The 22,427-nt window shown below is 44.2% G+C and overlaps 1 protein-coding gene across 1 annotated transcript in view; it reads right to left on the bottom strand.

The window, feature by feature from the left end:
* NUP214 (nucleoporin 214) overlaps positions 1-22,427 on the bottom strand; it is an 81,459-nt gene that overhangs the window by 44,114 nt on the left and 14,918 nt on the right. Inside the window, exons 8-18 of the mRNA XM_060757160.2 lie at positions 22,269-22,375; positions 19,231-19,297; positions 18,827-18,953; positions 14,528-14,689; positions 11,981-12,371; positions 9,659-9,843; positions 8,367-8,458; positions 6,594-6,683; positions 6,354-6,503; positions 2,799-2,957; positions 1,016-1,119 (exon numbers count right to left, since the gene is read on the bottom strand). Of these exons, the coding sequence (XP_060613143.2) occupies positions 1,016-1,119; positions 2,799-2,957; positions 6,354-6,503; positions 6,594-6,683; positions 8,367-8,458; positions 9,659-9,843; positions 11,981-12,371; positions 14,528-14,689; positions 18,827-18,953; positions 19,231-19,297; positions 22,269-22,375 (1,634 nt within the window). The remainder of the gene's footprint in view (positions 1-1,015; positions 1,120-2,798; positions 2,958-6,353; positions 6,504-6,593; positions 6,684-8,366; positions 8,459-9,658; positions 9,844-11,980; positions 12,372-14,527; positions 14,690-18,826; positions 18,954-19,230; positions 19,298-22,268; positions 22,376-22,427) is intronic.

The following is a 22,427-nucleotide window of genomic DNA, read 5'->3' as shown; positions in this document are numbered from 1 at the left end:
AGGGGTGGCTTTGAATGCATCTAAGCTGTAGATTTAATAAAGAAGGATGAAGCTGGTGAGGGGGGTGGGGGAGAAAAGGGAAGGAAAGAAAAGGAGGAAGGGAAGGGAGAAAGGGAGGAAGGAGTAATGGAGAAAAGGGAAGGGAGGAAGGAGGGAAAGGAGGGAAGGAAAAGAGTTAAAGGAAGGAGAAGGAAGGGAAGTACAGAAAGGAAGGAAAGGGTGGAGGGAGGGAAGGGGGCGTTGGTGTGGATGAGAGAATGAGGAGGAGGAGGAGGAGAAATTGGTCATCCGGAGAGCACTGTGAACCCAAACAAAGATGGATCGGGACCAAACTTGGGAGGAATCCTCAATATGCCCAAAGGTGAATTCTGGTGGAAATTGGGGGAAATGTGACCTTGGGAGCTGCTTGGATGTCCAGCCCACCTGGAACTGAACTGGGCTCATCCCTTCCTTCCTTCCTTCCTTCCTTCCTTCCTTCCTTCCTTCCTTCCTTCGTCCCCAGCACACTCTGCTCTATTAGGGGCACGGCTTACTGGAGCCCCTTGATGGCGGCACCCAAGGGGAGAGCTGAAGATGGAGGAAGAAAGGAAGGAGGAATGATAGAAGGGAGGGAGGAAAGGAAAGAGGAAAGAGAGAAGGAAAGAGGGGAGCATGAGGGAAAGAAGGAGGGAGGACAGGAGGCAGGGAAGGCATGAAGGGAGAAAATGGGGGAAGAGAGAAGGAAGGGAGAGAAGGAGGAGGGAGAGAGCCAAGGCTGACTCCAGGCCGTTGCTGGCACAGGCTCCGTCACGTGGAGTTCTCCTGTGTGTGCGGAGCCTGTGCCGTGTGGCAGGGGACAGCTAGTTTTCAATACGATTCTCCAACAAAAGGGAAAGGTAAGAGGACAATGAGTGTCCCCAGAGTAGAGTATCTCTTGACGGTGAATAGAAATAGCAAGAACATAACATTTGTGATAAATAAACCTATTAACGCCATCAAGGGATGATTAATGGAGGGTTGAACAGAGGCCACTCACTTCTGCTTCTTCTGCTGCTCCAAATGCCGGTCCCACTCCAAATCCAGAACGTCGTTTACATCCTGAACAGCAAATTTCACATACTGGTGCAAACGCCGGATTTCCTGCCCAAAATATAAGGAGGGAAATATTAAAGTAGTCATCTTCTAAATCCACTCAATACATTCACAATTAGAATCAATTTGTGGTTTTCACCCGGAAGAGTGGTGCCACCTTCCACTCAGGGCTAATAATAACAACAGTAGTTTTTAAAAGGTCTTAAGGATTTGAAATGCTTATTTTTAATGCTGTTCATATTCACATATGCTTATGCTTTAAAAAGCATTTTTATTGTTAGCTGTTTTGCGTCTCTTTGATAAAAAGGTAAAGGTGAGATACACATATTAATAACAATAATAATCTATATAAATAAAAACGTAATGTTCGTTTGTGGGATTAATATAACTCAAAAAACCACTGGACGAATTGACACCAAATTTGGCCACAAGACACCTAACAACCCAATCTATGTCCTTCACTCAAAAAAATTGATTTTGTCACTTGGGAGTTGTAGTTGCTGGGATTTATAGTTCACCTAAAATCAAAGAGCATTCTGAACTCCACCAACGATGGAATCGAACCAAACTTGACACATAGAACTCCCATGACCAACAGAAAACACTAGAAGTGTTTGGTGGGCATTGATGTTGAGTTTGGGAGTTGTAGTTCACCTACATCCAGAGAACACTGTGGACACAAACAATGATGGTTTTGGACCAAACTCTTCACGAATACTCAATATGCTCAAATGTGAACACTGGTGGAGTTTAGGGAAAATAGAATCTTGACATTTGGGAGTTGTAGTTACTGGGATTTATAGTTTGCCTACAATCAAAGAGCACTCTGAATCCCACAAATGACACAATTGGGGCAAACTATAAATCCCAGTAAATGAAGAAAGGGAAAGAAGGAGGAAAGGGAGGGAGAAAGAAAGGAAAGGAAGGAAAGGAAGAAGTAAGGAGGGACAGGAAGGAAGGAAAAAGGAAGGGAGGGAGGGAAAGAAGGGAAGGAAGGGGAAAAAAAGGAGGGACAGGAAGGGAGGAAGGAAGGAGAAGGAAGGATGGAAGGAAAGGAGGGGGATGAAGACAGGAGGGAGGGAAGGAAATGAAGGGGAAGGAAATGAAGAAAGGGAAAGAAGGAGGAAAGGGAGGGAGGGAGGAAGGAAAAGGAGGAAAGGAAAAAGGAAGGAGAGACAGGAAGGAAGGGAAGGAGGGAAAGAAAGAAAGGAAGGAGAAGGAAAGAAGAAAAGGAAAGAAGGGAAGGGAGGGAGAGAAGGAAGGTCCTTCATTCAAGCACCATGGACCTTCCTCGCCTCCTCCTCCCCCCCTCCCCCTCCCCTTCTTCCATGCCCCGTGAGGAGGAGGGGTGTGTGGCCATGTGTCTCGGTAAACATGCAGTTTCTCCTTTGTGGACATGCAGTTTAGAAGTCCTTTCTGCTTTTTTTTTCGTTGTTTTTTTGAGTAGAGAACATACATTGGGTTTTTAGGGACATAGTGTCCAAATTTGGTGTCAATTGCCCCAGTGGTTTCTGAGTTCTGTGAATAGCACAAACGAACATTACATTTATATATATATATATATATATATAGATTATGATTTACTATATTTGTATACCACCCTTCTCAACCATTAGGCGACATTAGAACTGGCACGTCATAAAAGGATGTGGATGGCTGCAGCTCAATGGAATGAAAGAGCCACCGGAGTGGAGTTGTAACCCATTCTGAGCTTCCGCAGGCTTCACCTGGAGCTGGGCTTCGCTCTTGGGGTCCAAGGGCTTCTTGTAGAGGAGGTGCAAGTACTCGGCGCTGTGGGCCCGCTCCTCCTTCTCTTTGGCGTCCTCTGCTCCTGCAAAACCTTCCAAGAGGTTGGTCTTCAGCAGGCTGATGTCTCCGTGGAGGGACTGTGAGAGGAAAGCAAAAGCAAAACAGGAATCCTTGCTTGTCCTCAAGGGGATAGGCACAGAAACAAGCCATTTCTCATATACAGGCAGCCCCCCATTACAAACAAGATTGCTTATTAAATAATAATAATAATAATAATAATAATAATAATAATAATAATAATTCTATGAAAATATCTCTAATAAAGAAGTTAGAAAGAATGACTCCTTACATTAAGGAAGAAAAATAACGTATGTTCTGGAATTGATGGAGCTTCAGCAACTCTTGAGCTGAATCACAAGTTATCAAAACAATCAAACAACACACAAGGAGATCCTTTTCTCTTTGAAAAGTGTGTCAGATCTGCAAGGAATGCAGAGTCTGGACACCCACCTCCTTCCAAGATTGTGGCGCAGCTGGCTGAGTGTCAGTTGCATTAAGTTCACTCTGACCAAAAGGTCATGAGTTCGAAGCCAGCCCGGGTTGGAGTGGGTTTCCAACCAATTGTGTAGCCTGTTGTCGACCTTTGCAACCTGAAAGACAGTTGCATCTGTCAAGTAGGAAAATAAGGTACCACCTTAAGGTGTGGGGGGGGGGGCTAAATTAACTGATTTATGAGGCCATAAAAAAGACTCCAGCAAAGCATTCCAGCGGGGAAGCATGTGGGGAATGTGGAAGAGCTTCATCAGCGTCGCAGATGGACAAGGAAAGTGGCCAGAACAAGTTAAATAGCCCCTGTGTATGTCTGTATATGTTTGTATGTCAAAAATTGGCATTGAATGTTTGCCATATATGTGTACACTGTAATCCGCCCTGAGTCCCCTGCGGGGTGAGAAGGGCGGAATATAAAAGCTGTAAATAAATAAATAAATAAATAAATAAATAAATAAATGGTGAGTATGAATGATGGAATGAATGGATTATGAGTGAATGTTGGAGTGTATGTTTTGTCTCTGTGATCAATACAGCAATTATAAAATCCAATACTGGTGTGTCTACTTCTGAAAGGGCCTGATGCACTCTGTCCACTGAAAACAGATTAAATAACATGTTAAGGGATACACAATAATAATAATAATAATAATAATAATAATAATAATCTTTATTTAATACCCTGCCACCATCTCCCCAATGGGGACGCAGGGCGGTTTACATGAGGCCAAGCCCAACAGCATATTACAATAAAGTAAAACCAGATGTCATTATCTTTTCCCATTGTTTTTCTCCTGATTCGAAGCCAACTTTTTTATCTTTGTTAAAGGCCTCGTTTATCTGTCTATATTGGAACCACGAAATTTCTCCATACAATGTCCTAATCTCTTCCAGGGTCTTAATTCTGTAACCCTCTCTTTCTTTTTTCAGGATATCTTTGTATCTAGGCCAATTCTCCCATCCCAGTTCTCTTCTCTTCAAAGGGGAAACCCATAGAGGCACTTTTTGGTAAAATTTTGATTTGTATTTTCCCCAAATTCTAATTAATGAAGACCGAACAAAATGATTTCCAAAATTCTTCTCTATTTTTCTTTTCGCGTACCATATGTAAGCGTGCCAGCCGCTTCGTAGATCGTGTCCTTCCAAAGCGAGATCTTTTGTACTGCTGATGTTTGCCCAATCTTTTATCCAAATTAATCCACATGCGTCGTGGTATGTTTGAAGATAAGGTAGTCCTAGACTGCCTCTTTCCTTAAAATCTATCAAATTCATATATTTTATTCGAGGTTTCTTTCCTGCCCATATAAATTTTGTGATTTCTCTGTTCCAATTTTTAAAAGTCTATTTCTAATTATTGGGATGGCTTGAAATAAGAAAAGGAGCTTTGGCAGGACCATCATTTTAATAGCTGATATCCTACCTAATAGGGAGAGATTTAGATATTTCCATTTGGTCATTTCCTTGCTGATCTCCTTCCATTTAGTTTCGTAGTTATTTTAAGAAGATGAGAGTTTTTTGCTGTTAGGGTTATGCCTAGATATTTGATTTTCTCCACTACTTGTATCCCATTCTTTTCCTCTAGTAATTTTTGTCTTTCTTTTGATATATTTTTTGCCAGTATTTTTGTTTTGTTCTTGTTTAAGTTGAAACCTGCTACTGAACCGAAGTCTTCTATTTTGCTGATCCACTTTTCCAGGTTCTCTATCAGGTCTTCGACCATGCAGATCACATCGTCTGCAAAGGCCCTGAGTTTGTATGAATGTTTTCTTATTTTTGTCCCTTTGAGTGTGTCATCTTTCCTTATGTTATTTAGTAGTGTTTCCAATGACATTATTATACAGGATCCTACTAGACTGGCAGACGGAGAAAAACGAAACAAAGAGCTATATTTCAAAATGGACGGCAAACTTAGGACACACGATTAGTGTAACGGAATGGGGGAAAATCTGGAAGACCAAACTAAAATGGATTGATTCTTATGACTTGCGAGAGAACTGGATTAAAATGATGTACCAGTGGTATATGATGCCCAGTAAATTAGCTAAATGTTACAAGGATATATCTGAAACATGTTGGAAGTGTGAAGGGAAGAAAGGTACTTTCTTCCACCTTTGGTGCACTTGTGAGAAAGTCCAGAAATTCTGGAGAGAGATTCATAGACTTGTAAATAAAATACTGGACTTAAAATATGAGATGAAAGCTGAGTACTATCTACTGGGAATACTGGATTTTGATATTGAAAGGAAAAAAGATAAACTCCTATTCCACATGGCAATGGCGGCAAGACTGGTGATAGCAAGAAAGTGGAAAAGTAAAGAACCACCCACGAAAGAAGACTGGAAATTAAAACTAATGGATATAATGAATATAATTCATGGCAAACAAACAGAGGACTGGTGTAAGCAAGACTGACTGGACTCCAGTGGAGAGATATCTCAAAGATAAGTAATAACCGACAAGAACCGACACACAAGAAATAAGCCAAGAAGATAATCCCAATTGAGGATAAAACAATACTAACGAAGCTATCGGGGACTAATCAGTAATTAAGTGAATTAACACTCCCCGTCACACCTAATTTCTCGCACACCTTGCTCCTGCCCCTTTCGGGTTTTTTTTCCTCCTTCCCCGCTATCTTCTCTCTTTTCTCTCTCCCTTTTTGCTTTTAGATAAATAGTTGATACTCGATATGTCGATGATTACCACCCTCTCAATGTACACTTGAACAAAAACTGTCATATAAAAAAAACAAAAACAATAAAGTAAAACCAAACCACAATAACAACACAGTAAAATACATACAACTACATATGAGTACAAAGACGATAAAGCAAAATCATACACAGTGAAATAAAATAACATAACAATGAGCAGGCCGCATGTGCAAGATAAAAACTAAGATACTAAAAATACTAAAATCAAGATGAGATCGGGATGGAGCAGATTGTTTGTGGGGGAGAACACCACTCTCCCCTGCCCTTTACCTCCGTTGTCTCTTTGATCTCCAAGAGGAAGGTGTGCAGGTCATTGGCCTCGGCCCGCAACAGCTTCTTCTCCTCTTCGGTGCCAACCTGGAAGGAGGCCTTGGCAGTCCGGCCTTTCAGGTCCGCCATCTCCTGCTGGAAGTGGGCCATCTGTGGATTGGGAATCACAGCTGTCAAAGGCTCCTTGCCACTCAACAAAGCCTGGAGCCAAACATTAGCAAAGAACATGAAAAGACTCACTTCCTCTCGTATCCCTGCAATGACCGGGTCGGAATCCTTCCACTGGTGAACCTGCTTCTCTGTTCCAGCACCAGGAGGTTGCAGCCGGCCCTGAAAAATACACTGATTCAATTGAAAAGTCTTTCAAGACCTGAGTGGGGCTGGGCTACATGACCCTTGAGGTCTTTTAATGGAATCATAGAGTGGGAAGGGACCCTCAGAGGACATCCAGTCCAACCTCTTTCTTTCTGCCATAAGGGAAAAGCAGCATCCAATCCCTCCCAACAGATGGCCATCCAGCCTCCACCAAAGAGTCCCTTCTTTCCAGGATGAAGAAGAGGAATCGTAATAGTACTACTACTACTACTACTACTACTACTAATAATAATAATAATAATATGTTAAAGAGCCCTGAAAGTCCAAGATAGGACCCTCTTTATGGCACACACAGAGTCCCTTCTTTCCAGGATGAAGAAGAGGAACTGTAATCATAATACTACTACTACTACTACTACGACAACTAATAATAATAATAATAATAATAAGAATGTTAAAGAGCCCTGAAAGTCCCAGGATAGGACCGTCATTACGGCACACAAAGTGTCCCTTCTTTCCAGGATGAAGAAGAGGAACCATAATAGTAATACTACTACTAGTACAAATAAGAATAATGTTAAAGAGCCCTGAAAGTTCCAGGATAGGACCCTCTTTATGGCACGCAAAAAGTCCCTTCTTTCCAGGATGAAGAAGAGGAACCATAATAATACTCCTCCTCCTCCTCCTACTACTACTACTACTACTAATAATAATAATGTTAAAGAGTCCTGAAAGTCCCAGGATAGGACCCTCATTATGGCACACAAAGAGTCCCTTCTTTCCAGGATGAAGAAGAGGAACTGTAATAGTAACAGTAATAGTAATACTACTACTAATCGCTTCTTCGCTTCTGGTGTGAGAGAATTGGCCGTCTGCAAGAACGTTGCCCAGGGGACGCTCGGATGAATTGATGTTTTTATCATCCTTGTGGGAGGCTTCTCTCATGTCCCCGAATGAGGAGCTGGAGCTGATAGAGGGAGCTCATCTGCCTCTCCCCGGATTCGAACCTGCAACCTGTCGGTCTTCAGTCCTTCCAGCACAGGTTTAACCCACTGCACAGGTTTAACCCACTGCGCCACCGGGGGCTCCACACTACTACTACTACTACTACTACTACTACTAATAATAATAATAATAGGATAGGACCCTCTTTATGGCACGCAAAAAGTCCCTTCTTTCCAGGATGAAGATGAGGAACCATAATAATAATACTCCTCCTCCTCCTCCTCCTCCTCCTACTACTACTACAGTAATAGCAATACTACTACTAATCGCATCTTCGCTTCTGGTGTGAGAGAATTGGCCGTCTGCAAGAACGTTGCCCAGGGGACGCCCGGATGAATTGATGTTTTTATCATCCTTGTGGGAGGCTTCTCTCATGCCGCATGAGGAGCTGGAGCTGATAGAGGGAGCTCATCTGCCTCTATTCAAACCTGTGACCTGACTACTACTACTACTACTACTACTAATAATAATAATGTTAAAGAGACCTGAAAGTCCCAGGATAGGAGCCTCTTTATGACACATAAAGAGTCCCTTCTTTCCAGGATGAAGAAGAGGAACCGTAATACTACTACTACTACTAATAATAATAATAATAATGGCCCATAATTCCAACTCCACAATCCTCATACAAAGGATCCCAGAGACACTTCAGACCTGGTCTAAAACAACCAGAGAAGCCCAGTTTTCCTTTACCTGGGAAAGGCCTGCTTTCGACACAGAGGGGGGAACCTTGGCGGTTTTCTGAAGCCCAGGTGCTGGGGAGGCGCTCTGGGAGGGACGCACCACTAAAAGAGAAAGAGAGACAGAAAGAAGAGTCTTTCAGAAGCAGAAAACTACAATAAGAAAGAGAAGAAGAATAGTATTATATATATACATATATATATACACACACACACACACACACACACACATACACACACACACACACACACACTATATACAAGAATGGCTAAATCTAACACAATTTAAAAACAATTTAAAACAGCATATTGTGGTATAATAATGATATAGTACAATAATATAATAACATCTATATAAATAAAAATGTAACGTTTGTTTGTGGGATTAACAGAACACAAAAACCATTGGACGAGTTGGCACCAAATTTGGACACAAGACATCTAACAACCCAATGTATGTCCTTCACTCAAAAAAATGATTTTGTCAATTGGGAGTTGTAGTTGCTGGGATTTATAGTTCACCTACAATCAAAGAGCATTCTGAACCCCACCAACGATGGAATTGAACCAAACTTGGCACACAGTTCTCCCATGACCAACAGAAAATAGTGGAAGGGTTTGGTTGGCAGTGTCCTTTGTTTTTGGAGTTGTAGTTCTCCTACATCCAGAGATCACAGTGGAGTCAAACAATGTTGGATCTGGACCAAACTTTATACGAATACTCAATATGCCCAAATGTGAACACTGGTGGAATTTGGGGAAAATAGAATCTTGACATTTGGAAACTGAAGTTGCTGGGATTTATAGTTCATCTACAATCACAGAGTATTCTGAATCCCAACAACGATAGAATTGGGCCAAACTTCCCACACAGCACCCCCATGTGGGTCACAGCAACACGTGGCAGGGGACGGCTAGTAACTGTATATAATATATTACATGGAGCATTAGAAATAATATTGCAGTACAGTGGTATAGTACAATATAGTATTATATAGTACTAATATTGTGCTATGCTAATAATATAATGTACATACATATCATATTGATAATAATATAATGTAATACAATATAAAACCCAAAAAAAGCTCATTGACAATACAGTGCATGCGTAAAAACACCAGCTCCCAGCATCCCCTAGACCAGGCCCTTTAGGGGACGAGGACGCTCCAAATGCACTGCTTCCAATTAGGACTGCACAATTAAACAGAAATAACCCTTTCAAACTAGGAACAGAACGTTTTCCAAATGTTGTGACACAGCGATATCCTTCCCGTAAGGCCATAACATGGTGGTGCTGCATACCTGTGGAAGGTGCGGGGCTGGAGCTTTTCATTGGGGCGGAAGGCGGAGAAGAGCGTGCGGCGGCCTGGCTTTGGGGCCCTGCAGGCATGAGCTTCACGGCTGGAGAAAAAGAGAAGGCAGCAGCAGGGCTTTGGCTATTGCTGCTACTGGCGGCTACGGGAGTCGGCGAGTCTGCAGCCATGAACCTAGAAGAAATGGATATGAAGATAGACTCCATGAGACATGGTTTTGTTAATCAAGTGTCTCTGTATATTTGGCTCTCAATAAATGTAAAAATGGCAAAACAGCTGGCTTGGATGATCTACGGATGGAACAAATCAAGAACTTTGGCCCAAAAGCAAGGCGCTGGCTGCTGGAGCTGATGAACAACTGCACTGCATCCTGTCAGATCCCCAAAATCTGGAGGAAAGCAAGAGTAATCGCCATCTTGAAGCCAGGCAAAGACCGTAATGACCCAAAAAGCTACAGACCAATCTCCCTGTTGTGCCACCTCTACAAAGTTCTGGAGAGACTTATTTTGCATAGAACTACAGAAAAAATAGACCCATGTCTGATCCCACAGCAAGTTGGCTTCAGAAAAGGCAAAAGCTGCACATCGCAAGTGCTGAACCTGACTCAGCACATAGAAGATGGCTTTGAAAGGCAGCAGATCACAAGAGCTGTCTTCATAGACCTGTCCGCAGCCTATGATACTGTGAACCACCGCCTCCTCCTGAGAAAAATGTATAATATCACAAAGGACGACCACCTCACCCGCCTCATAGGAAACCTGCTACAAAACAGGAGCTTTTTTGTTGAGTTCCAGGGCCAGAGAAGCAGATGGCGGAAACAGAAGAACGGCCTGCCTCAGGGGAGCGTGCTTGCTCCATCCATGTTCAACATCTACACAAATGACCAGCCACTGCCAGAAGGGACAGAGAGTCTCATCTATGCTGATGATCGTGCCATTACTACTCAAGCAGGGAGCTTTGAGATGGTAGAACAGAAGCTTTCCGAAGCTCTAGGTGCTCTTACTGCCTATTACAGGGAAAACCAGCTGATCCCCAACCCATCTAAAACACAGACATGTGCCTTTCATCTCAACAACAGACAAGCATCCCGAGCTCCGAGGATTACCTGGGAAGGAATCCCACTGGAGCATTGCAGCGCACCCAAATACCTGGGAGTCACTCTGGACCGTGCCCTGACCTACAAGAAGCACTGCCTGAATATCAAGCAAAACGTGGGCGCTAGAAACAACATCATACGAAAGCTGACTGGCACAACCTAGGGATCACAACCAGACACAGTGAAGACATCTGCCTTTGCGCTCTGCTACTCTGCTGCTGAGTATGCATGCCCAGTGTGGAACACATCTCACCACACTAAAACAGTGGATGTGGCTCTTAATGAGACATGCCGCATTATCACAGGGTCTCTGCGCCCTACACCACTGGAGAAATTACACTGCTTAGCTGGTATTGCACCACCTGACATCCGCCAGGAAGTAGCAACCAATAGTGAAAGGACAAAGGCAGAGACATCTCCAGCTCATCCCCTGTTTGGGTATCAGCCAGCACATCATGAGTTCGAAGCCAGCCCGGGTTGGAGTGGGTTTCCAACCAATTGTGTGTAGCCTGTTGTCGACCTTTGCAACCTGAAAGACAGTTGCATCTGTCAAGTAGGAAAATTAGGTACCACCTTAAAAAGTGTGGGGAGGCTAAATTAACTGATTTATGAGGCCATAAAGAAGACTCCAGCAAAGCCTTCCAGCGGGGAAGCATGCGGGGAATGCGGAAGTGCTTCATCAGCGTCGCAGATGGATGAGGAAAGCGACAGCTCCCCTGGCGGCCAGAAAAAGTTAAATAGCCTCTGTGTATGTCTGTATATGTTTGTATGTCAAAAATTGGCATTGAATGTTTGCCATATATGTGTGCACTGTAATCCGCCCTGAGTCCCCTACGGGGTGAGAAGGGCAGAATATAAAAGATGTAAATAGATAGATAAATAGATAGATAGATAGATAGATAGATAGATAGATAGATAACAGCAATAAGGACAAGAGCAAAGACCTTTCCTGGCTGCTCCCTTCAATCCCTCCTTCTCCTCCCTTAAGGATAAACTCAGCCAACGTTGGATGTGGGCCTAGCCCCCTTCCCCCTAATCTTAATTAAAATGGAGAGTGGTGCAATCTCGCACTCGCTTGTAACTCAAATCTCGGCTTGCACATCAAAGCAAACAATCAGACAACAGTTCGTATCTCAAAATACTCATAATTTGGTTTGCTTGTATGTCAACGTTTGTATTTCAAAGCATCTCTTGAACTTTCCACCAAAGACTCACTTCTCGGTGAGGTTGACTTTGACGGACGCCGTCGAGGGGGTGAAACTCTGCTTCGGCCCGAGAGGTGTTGCAGCGGGCAGGGGCCCGGCCGGACTGTCTGCACTCGATTTGAAGCTCATTGATCCGAAAGAGAACGAGGCGGCAGGAGGTGGAGTGGCGGCAGCCAACGGGGTCGGAATCATCGGAGCCTTGGGGGGCGCAGGAGAGAAGGCGAACCCCGAGGGTCCGCTCATGGGCTTGGAGGCGTCTGGAGCAAAGGGAGGAGGGCCAGGGGCCTCGGCTGACCCCGGCGGGCCTTTCAAAGCGGAGGCCGCAAATGAGAAAGTGGCAGCAGCAGGATGAGGAGGGGCTGGATCCATCCTCGGAGGGGCAGAAGAAGGTGGAGTACTCCCTGGAGGAAGGAAAGAAACATAGAAACGTAGAGCTGGAAGAGACCCCAAGGGCCATCCAGGCCAATCCTATTCTCTCAGGAAGGCTTATAGGTCATGAAAGACATGCATCGTTTGCATTGATCCACCCTCCTTTTACCACAGCAAGAGTCAAGATTGTGTTTGAAGGAAAAGGGAAGCCGCGACCCTCTAGAATTTGACCAACTCAACCTTCCTGTTTGCCATTCAGGCCAAAAGCTGTGCCCTCTGAAACAAACGTGTCAGGGTAAAAACAAAACACCCACTATGCTACACATGTGACTGATTGTCTCAAGGCAAGCACTTAGCTCAGTGGTTCTCAACCTGGGGGTCGGGACCCCGAGGGGGGTCACGAGGGTGTGTCAGAGGGGTCGCCAAAGACCATCAGAAAGCACAGTATTTTCTGTTGGTCATGGGGGTTCTGTGTGCGAAGTCTGGCCCAATTCTATCATTGGTGAGGTTCAGAATATACTGTACTTTGATTGTAGGTGAACTATACATCCCAGCAACTACAACTCCCAAATGTCAAGGTCTATTTCCCCCAAATTCTACTAGTGTTCACATTTGGGCATATTGAGTATTTGTGCCAAGTTTGGTCCAGATACATCATTGTTTGAGTCCACAGTGCTATCTGGATGTAGGTGAACTACAACTCCAAAACTCAAGGTCAGTGCCCACCAAACCCTTCCAGCATTTTCTCTTGGTCATGGGAGTTCTGTGAGCCAAGTTTGGTTCAATTCCATCGTTGGTGGAGTTCAGAATACTCTTTGATTGTAGGTGAACTATAAATCCCAGCAACTATAACTCCCAAATTACAAAATCAATCCCACCAACCCCAAAGGTATTCTAATTTGGCTGTATTGGGTGTTGATGCCACATTTAGTCCAGTGAATGAAAATACATCCTGCATATCAGATATTCATATGATGATACATAACAGTTGCAAAATTACAGTTATGAAGTAGCAATGGAAATAATTTTATGGTTGGGGGGTCAAGACAATATGAGGAACTGTATTAAGGGTTCATGGCATTAGGAAGGTTGAGAACCACTGACTTAGATCAAACCAAAACACTGCAGAGTCTTTCATATATAGCTAGCAGAGATTTATTGCACAACCTCTGACCTGGTTGCCCACTCAATGTTTTAGTAAGACACGGGCTTTCATCCAAACTCACATTGGAAGCTTTAATCTTGACTTGTTGCTGATGTACAGCTATATACACATCAAGATCTGCCATCGGTATATTACGAAGATATACTCACAGCAACAATACAATAAGAAGCAATTATAATAATAATAATAAATAATAATAATAATAAAACTTTATTTGTACCCCGCTACCATCTCCCCAAGGGACTCGGTGCGGCTTACATGAGGCCGAGCCCACACCACAGCAATAACGAAGTAAAACAACAATAGTACAAGCAATAAATAAAACTCATAACAGCAAATAAACAATAAACATTATCATAAAATTATCATAGCAAGAGATCGACATGGCAAGAGATCCTCATAGCAAGAGCGCACAACTGTCAGTTACTTTTATACCCATAGGCTTCTCATCATCGATCAGGGACAACAATGAATTACATAGCTTCGTCATGCCAATCACATGGTCATGACTCAAGCTTCGTTTCCTGTCGCTCTAGTTCAATATCACCACTTGCTCAACTCTTTTAGTAAATGTGTGTGACCACACGTCTATTAGAACTGTATTTTTCCAATGGTAATGCACAATGGAGTTAACAGACAATGCATTTCTATCTAACACAGCATTATCTACCTAACAAAACATGACCAAGAAATAATGCGTTACTCAGAGAATGCGAGGAAAGACCAGGATATGCCCTTCTCCTCTTCCCTTAAGGTAAACCCAGTCAATGCCGGATGTGGGCCTGGACCCCCTTTCCCCTAACCATAATAATAATAATAATAATAATAATAATAATAATAATAATAATAATAGAGGATTTAAAGATCAAACTGCAAAGACTGGCACAAGCTAGTCAAGGTGGTCCCTGTGGTGATTGGCACTCTGGGTGCAGTGCCTAAAGACCTTGGCCTGCACTTAAACACAATCAGCGCTGACAAAATTACCATCAGCCAGCTGCAGAAGGCCACCTTACTGGGACTCACCGGCCGCCTTTGCTCCTCGCTCCCCTTCTGCAGACAGAGGCTCCGGTGTCACAAGGAGGGTCCGGACCCCAGGGTTTTGGTTGACCATATAGAAGGGGCACAGCACCCCGTCGGTTGAGAGGAGCAATAGGACCGGGGCTGGGTCCACCGACTTCTCCTCACCTGAAAAGAAAAAAGGCCCCATTAAGCTATGCCTTCAAAGCACTGAGCGAGAACACTTGTCCATCAAAAACTTTGGCCTCGAACCATTTCAGACCCAGAAATACATTTTAAAGACCATTTTAATTTACTGTATTTCTTCCATTCCTAGACACACTTCTTCTCCCTAGATAAACATATCTCGAAATAGGGTGTGACTTAGAATCAGAGGAAAATTTTATATACGAGTTTTTGTTGCTACTGGTGGTACTGGAATGAGGGTGATCCCTACAAATAGAAGAAATACGGCAATCGAGGTACTTTTTATGCTCTTAGTGTTCAGATCGTTCCGTTCATACTGCTTGAAAGCATTCATTTGATCCAGACACTACCCTAAAAGTCTTATGACACTGAGCAGAAATTAATATTTTCAGTAAATAAAAGGAACTGCACTTTCCAAAGGCAATTTATGCACATAGTGAACGACTTGTAAAGAATCATAGAGTTGGAAGAGACCTCATGAGTCAGCCAGTCCAACCCCATTGTGCCAAGAAGCAGGAAAATTGCATTCAAAGCACCTCTGACAGATGGCCATTCAGCCTCTGTTCAAAAGCTTCCAAAGAAGGAGCCTCCACCACATTCCGGGGCAGAAAGTTCCACTGCTGAACGGCTCTCACAGTCAGGAAGTTCTTCCTCATGTTCAGATGGAATCTCCTTTCTTGTAGTTTGAAGCCATTGCTCCATTGCGTCCTAGTCTCCAGGGAAGCAGAAAACAAGCTTGCTCCCTCCTCCCTGTGGCTTCCTCTCACATATTTATACATGGTTATCATATCTCCTCTCAGTCTTCTCTTCTTCAGCTCCTTAAACCGCTCTTCATAGAGCTTGTTCTCCAGACCCTTGATCATTTTAGTCACCCTCCTGTGGACATATTCCAGCTTGTCAATATCTCTCTTCGATTGTGGTGCCCAGAATGGGACACAATATTCCAGGTGTGGTCTAACCAAAGCGGAATAGAGGGGTAGCATGACTTCCCTAGATCTAGACACTATGCTCCTATTTATGCAGGCCAAAATCCCATTGGATTTTTTTGCTGCCACGTCACATTGTTGGTTCATGTTCAACTTGCTGTCCACGAGGACTCCAAGATCTTTTTCACACGTACTGCTCTCGAGCCAGGCATCGTCCCCCATTTTGTTCTTTCTGCCAAAGTGGAGTATCTTGCATTTGTCACTGTTGAGCTCCTGTCCTCTGGAGTATTGGCTATCCCTCCAAATTTGGTGTCGTCTGCAAACTTGATGATCCTGCCTTCTAACCCTTCGTCTAAGTCATGAATTAAGATCCTGAACAGGACCGGGCCCAGGACGGAACCCTCCTGATAGCACTCCACTCGTCACTTATTTCCAGGATGAAGAGGAAGTCTTGGGGAGAATCACCTTCTGGATTTGTCCATTTAACCAATTACAGATCCACCTCACTGTAGTTTTGCCAAGCCCACATTGGACTAGGTTCCTTGCCAGAAGGTCATGGGGGACCTTCAAGTCGTCTCCGGTTGCTTCTGGGTTGAGAGAATCGGCCGTCTACAAAGACGTTGCCCAGGGGACGCCCGGATGTCTTGCAATCCTGCGAGGAGGCTTCTCTCATGTCCCCACAAACTAATACCCATGCCAACATAAAGGCAGATTAGATAGCACACCAACTCTTGAAGAATGGGAAACCCAACCTTGCCACCAAAGTAGGAAAGAAACCAATAGCCAGACAACCAGAGATTGAGAACAACAACCTCCATGAACCCTTTACATCTACTGAATTGGACATGGCTCTCAACAAATGTAAGAATGGCAAAGCAGCTGGCTTGGATGATCTACGGATGGAAGAAATCAAGAACTTTGGTCCAAAAGCAAGGTGCTGGCTGCTGGAGCTGATGAACAACTGCACTGCACTGCACTGCACTGCATCCTGTCAGATCCCCAAAATCTGGAGGAAAGCAAGAGTCATCGCCATCTTGAAGCCAGGCAAAGACCGTAATGACCCAAAAAGCTACAGACCAATCTCCCTGTTGTGCCACCTCTACAAAGTTCTGGAGAGACTTATTTTGCATAGAATTATGGAAAATATAGACCCCTGTCTGATCCCACAGCAAGCTGGCTTCAGAAAAGGCAAAAGCTGCACATCGCAAGTGCTGAACCTGACCCAGCACATAGAAGATGGCTTTGAAAGGCAGCAGATCACAGGAGCTGTCTTCATAGACTTGTCAGCAGCCTATGATACTGTGAACCACCGCCTCCTCCTGAGAAAAATGTATAATATCACAAAGGACGACCACCTCACCCGCCTCATAGGAAACCTGCTACAAAACAGGAGCTTTTTTGTTGAGTTCCAGGGCCAGAGAAGCAGATGGCGGAAACAGAAGAACGGCCTGCCTCAGGGGAGCGTGCTTGCTCCATCCATGTTCAACATCTACACAAATGACCAGCCACTGCCAGAAGGGACAGAGAGTTTCATCTATGCTGACGATCATGCCATTACTGCTCAAGCAGGGAGCTTTGAGATGGTAGAACAGAAGCTCTCCGAAGCTCTAGGTGCTCTTACTGCCTATTACAGGGAAAACCATCTGATCCCTAATCCATCTAAAACACAGACATGCACCTTTCACCTTAAGAACAGACAAGCATCCCGAGCTCTGAGGATTACCTGGGAAGGAATCCCACTGGAGCATTGCAGCGCACCCAAATACCTGGGAGTCACTTTGGACCGTGCTCTGACCTACAAGAAGCACTGCCTGAACATCAAACAAAAAGTGGGCGCTAGAAACAACATCATACGAAAGCTGACTGGCACAACCTGGGGATCACAACCAGACACAGTGAAGACATCTGCCCTTGCGCTATGCTACTCTGCTGCTGAGTATGCATGCCCAGTGTGGAACACATCTCATCACACTAAAACAGTGGATCTGGCTCTTAATGAGACATGCCGCATTATCACGGGGTGTCTGCGACCCACACCACTGGAGAAATTACACTGCTTAGCCGGTATTGCACCACCTGACATCCGCCGGGAAGTAGTGAAAAGACCAAGGCAGAGACATCTCCAGCTCATCCCCTGTTTGGGTATCAGCTAGCACGTCAACGACTTAAATCAAGACATAGTTTTCTTAGAACTACAGAGACACTCGCTGGAACACCCCAGCAAGCGAGAGTCCAAAAGTGGCAGGCCCAAACCCAGCACCTCAATTCATGGGTGATACCAGATGAGAGACTCCCCCCTGGGCACTCAGAAGACTGGGTGACTTGGAAGGCGCTGAACAGATTGCGCTCTGGCACCACGAGATGCAGAGCCAATCTTAAGAAATGGGGCTACAGGGTGGAATCCTCGGCATGCGAGTGCGGAGAAGAACAAACCACTGACCACCTGCTGCAATGCACCCTGAGCCCTGCCACATGCACGATGGAGGACCTTCTTGCGGCAACCCCAGAGGGCTCCAATCCTATTCTCTCAGGCACTGTTAGTCATGAAGGACATTTCACAGAATCATAGAATCATAGAGTTAGAAGAGACCTCGTGGGCCAACCAGTCCAACCCTCTGCCCAGAAGCAGGAAAACTGCATTCAAAGCACCCCCGACAGATGGCCATCCAGCCTCTGTTTAAAAGCCTCCAAAGAAGGAGCCTCCACCACATTGATCCACCTCTTTTTTCCGCAACAAGAGTCAAGATTGTGTTTGAAGGAAAAGGGAAGCCATGACCCTCTAGATTTTGGCCCACTCAATCCTCCTGTGTGCCATTCAGGCCAAGAGCTGTGCCCCAGCCACCTCAGAGACAAACAAAACACCCGCCGGGGTTAGGTACGTGATTTAGCGTTCCTTCTATCACATTCTCTCTATGCAACACATGTGACTGATTGTCTCAAGGCAAGCAGTTTGATCAAACCAAAACACTCGTCATGCCTATCACATGGTCTTGACTCAAGTTTCTTTTCCTTTCCCTCTAGTTCAACATCACCACCTGCTTAATTCTTTTAGTAAATGTGTGTGACCACATGTCTATTAGAACTGTATTTTTCCAACAGCAATGCACAATGGAGTTAACAGACAATGCATTTCTATCTAACACAGCATTATCTACCTAACAAAACGTGATCAAGAAACAATGCATGCGCTTACTGATTATGATGGGGCTGCTGCTGGTGTAATCGATGGCCAGTCCGACAGGCAGTGTGTCATCGCTCTTGTCCGTCACAGGGAGCTCAGCTCGGCTGGAGTCTTCCAGGACCCACAACTCCCAGTTGTTCTGAAAAGGAGCACAAGGTGAACCCTGGGATTAGCTCAAGCCTCTTTGTGACAATTGGAGGCTGAAGGAAACCTCCCTGCCACTGAAAAAGACAACAAGAAACCGTGTTCTCCTCTTTTCTTTGCTGTCTGCATGAACCGGCCTATGAGCGATTGAAAGAGAGCTTCCCAAATTTTAATAGATCACACACACCCCACACATGGCCTTGCAAAGCTGACCCTCTTCCCTCCATTGATTCAAACTGAATGGAAGGTTATCACAATAGGCAGAATGTTACCTGGTCACCTTGCCTCGCAAGGATGCTGACTTCCGTGGAAGCGGCTGATGCAGCCAGAACCAGATCCCTGGGAAAACAAAAAGGCACCATTTTGGATGTTTTCTTAGAGAGAAAAAGATACAAAAATGTAATATATAGGTTGTTGTAGGTTTTTCCGGGCTATATGGCCATGTTCTGGAGGCAATTTTTCTCCTGACGTTTCGCCTGCATCTGTGGCAAGCATCCTCAGAGGTAATGAGGTAACAGACCTCATTACCTCTGAGGATGCTTGCCACAGATGCAGGCGAAACGTCAGGAGAAAAATGGCCTCCAGAACATGGCCATATAGCCCGGAAAAACCTACAACAACCCATGGATTCCGGCCATGAAAGCCTTCGACAATACAATGTAATATATAGTCAACTAAATGGCAAAGCGGCGTGCCTCCTCTGAATGAACAATCGGAAACTGGATCACAGCATCTGTTGTTCTGGGACAAGAGTGTTGAACGAATGGGCATATTAAGAAAAGACCCTCCACATAAATACACAGCAGAGTAACTTTACATAGGGGGGTACGCCAGGGGTGCATCCTGGCCTCTATTCTCTTTAACCTACACCTGAACGACCTGGCCATCCACGTCTCACTACCAAATGGACATCCCCCTAAAATCTCATCCACCAATATTATTAAAAAACAAGTCATGCCAGACTCATCTGATCTCTTTCTTCGATAGAGCTACAAGCTGGGTAGATGCGGGGAATGCCGTGGATGTAGCGTACCTGGATTTCAGGAAGGCCTTCGACAAGGTCCCCCATGACCTTCTGGCAAGGAAACTAGTCCAATGTGGGCTAGGCAAAACTACGGTGAGGTGGATCTGTAATTGGTTAAGTAGACGAACACAGAGAGTGCTCACTAATGCTTCCTCTTCATCTTGGAAAGAAGTGACAAGTGGAGTGCCACAAGCAGGGTTCCGTCCTGGGCCCGGTCCTGTTCAACATCTTTATTAATGACTTAGATGAAGGGCTAGAAGGCAGGATCATCACGTTTGCAGATGACACCAAATTGGGAGGGATAGCCAATAGTCCAGAGGACAGGAGCAGAATTCAAAACGATCTTGACAGATTAGAGAGATGGGCCAAAACTAACAAAATGAAGTTCAACAGTGACAAATGCAAGATACTCCACTTTGGCAGAAAAAATGAAATGCAAAGATACAGAATGGGGGACGATGCCTGGCTCGAGAGCAGTACGTGTGAAAAAGATCTTGGAGTCCTCGTGGACAACAAGTTAAACATGAGCCAACAATGTGATGTGGCGGCAAAAAAAGCCAATGGGATTTTGGCCTGCATCAATAGGAGCATAGTGTCTAGATCTAAGGAAGTAATGCTACCCCTCTATTCTGCTTTGGTTAGACCACATCTGGAATATTGTGTCCAATTCTGGGCACAATTCAAGAGAGATATTGACAAGCTGGAATGTGTCCAGAGGAGGGCGACTAAAATGATCAAGGGTCTGGAGAACAAGCCCTATGAGGAGTGGCTTAGGGAACTGGGCATGTTTAGCCTGAAGAAGAGAAGGCTGAGAGGAGATATGATAGCCATGTATAAATATTTGAGAGGAAGCCACAGGGAGGAGGGAGCAAGCTTGTTTTCTGCTTCCTTGGAGACTAGGACAATGGCTTCAAACTACAAGAGAGGAGATTCCATCTGAACATTAGGAAGAACTTCCTGACTGTGAGAGCCGTTCAGCAGTGGAACTCTCTGCCCCGGAGTGTGGTGGAGGCTCCTTCTTTGGAAGCTTTTAAGCAGAGGCTGGATGGCCATCTGTCAGGGGTGATTTGAATGCAATATTCCTGCTTCTTGGCAGGGGGTTGGACTGGATGGCCCATGAGGTCTCTTCCAACTCTTTGATTCTATGATTCTATGATTCTATTATGCATATTGTTGTATGCAGATGATACTGCCCTCATATCCTACACCAAGGTAGGACTCAAGCTAGTGCTGAGCGCATTCTAACAATACTGCGAGAAAAACCAGCTAAAGATAAACTATACTAAAACCAAAATCATGATCTTCTCAAAAAAGTGAGCCAGGCATAACTGGTACATAGGAAAGAACTTAATTGAACAAGTTTCCAGTTTTAAATATCTAGGGCAGGGGTCCGCAAACTTTTTAAACAGAGGACCAAGTCACAGTTCTTCAAACTGTTGGAGGGCCGGATTATAATATGAAAAAAAAATGAATGAATTCCTATGCGCACTGCACATATCTTATTTGTAGTGCAAAAACACACAAAAACAATACAATAATTCAAACGAAGAACAATTTTAATAAATATAACCTTACTAGTATTTCAATGGGAGTTGTAAGCCTGCTTTTGGCTGATGAGATAGGATTGTTGTTGTTGTTGTGAGCTTTCAAGTCGTTTCAGACTTAGGTTGACCCTGAGCAAGGGCCGGGTAAATTACCATGGAGGGCTGTATTAAGTGTATTAAATTGCAAAACCTTTGTTTCTGTGGGAGAGCTATCCTGCTATAGCACATTTTGCTCTAGTTTTTCAATGGCAATCTCATAATTGAGTCTCAACCAATTCAACAGCCACAAAAACAAAGTTTCTGGAGGAGAACAAGTTGCAAAGTAAGGACCGCAGAGTTAAACAAGAAATAACACTTTCAAACCAGGAATAGAACATTTTGCAAATGTTGTTACATAATGTAATACATCTATAGATATATACATATAGGCACACACACACATATATAGAAATACATATACATGTAGTAATAATAATAATAATAATAATTATTATTATTATTATTATTACTACAAGTATATATAATAATAATAATAATAATTATTATGCTTGGAAAGGTTCCTTTTGTAAGATGACAAATTCCTCCAGCCAGCAAATCTTTTCCAAGCTCCAAACAATGTACAATATCCATCCAAGGAAGCTGGATTTACAGAAAGTACTCCCTCTGCTCTGCTCTGGGCTGTAAAGCAAAAGTGCAAGGAGAAAGGTAGCTTTTCCTGGGCTTCCTTTTGTGACTTACTCACCACTCTTCGACGTAGTTCAGAAAGTAGTGATGCTGCCGCTCTGTGCAGCTGCCGTAACAGGGCTCCATGAAATTCACAAACAGCTCCGGCCTTTTCTCCTCCTTTTTCTGAATGCAGAAAGAACAGAAAAGGTTCTGAGTCCCTCCACAGAGGTAGAGA

The sequence above is a fragment of the Anolis sagrei genome, chromosome 11 (assembly GCF_037176765.1).
Source record: "Anolis sagrei isolate rAnoSag1 chromosome 11, rAnoSag1.mat, whole genome shotgun sequence".
In the NCBI taxonomy this organism is placed as follows: Eukaryota; Metazoa; Chordata; class Lepidosauria; order Squamata; family Dactyloidae; genus Anolis; species Anolis sagrei.
This window is presented reverse-complemented; position numbering and strand designations above follow the sequence as displayed.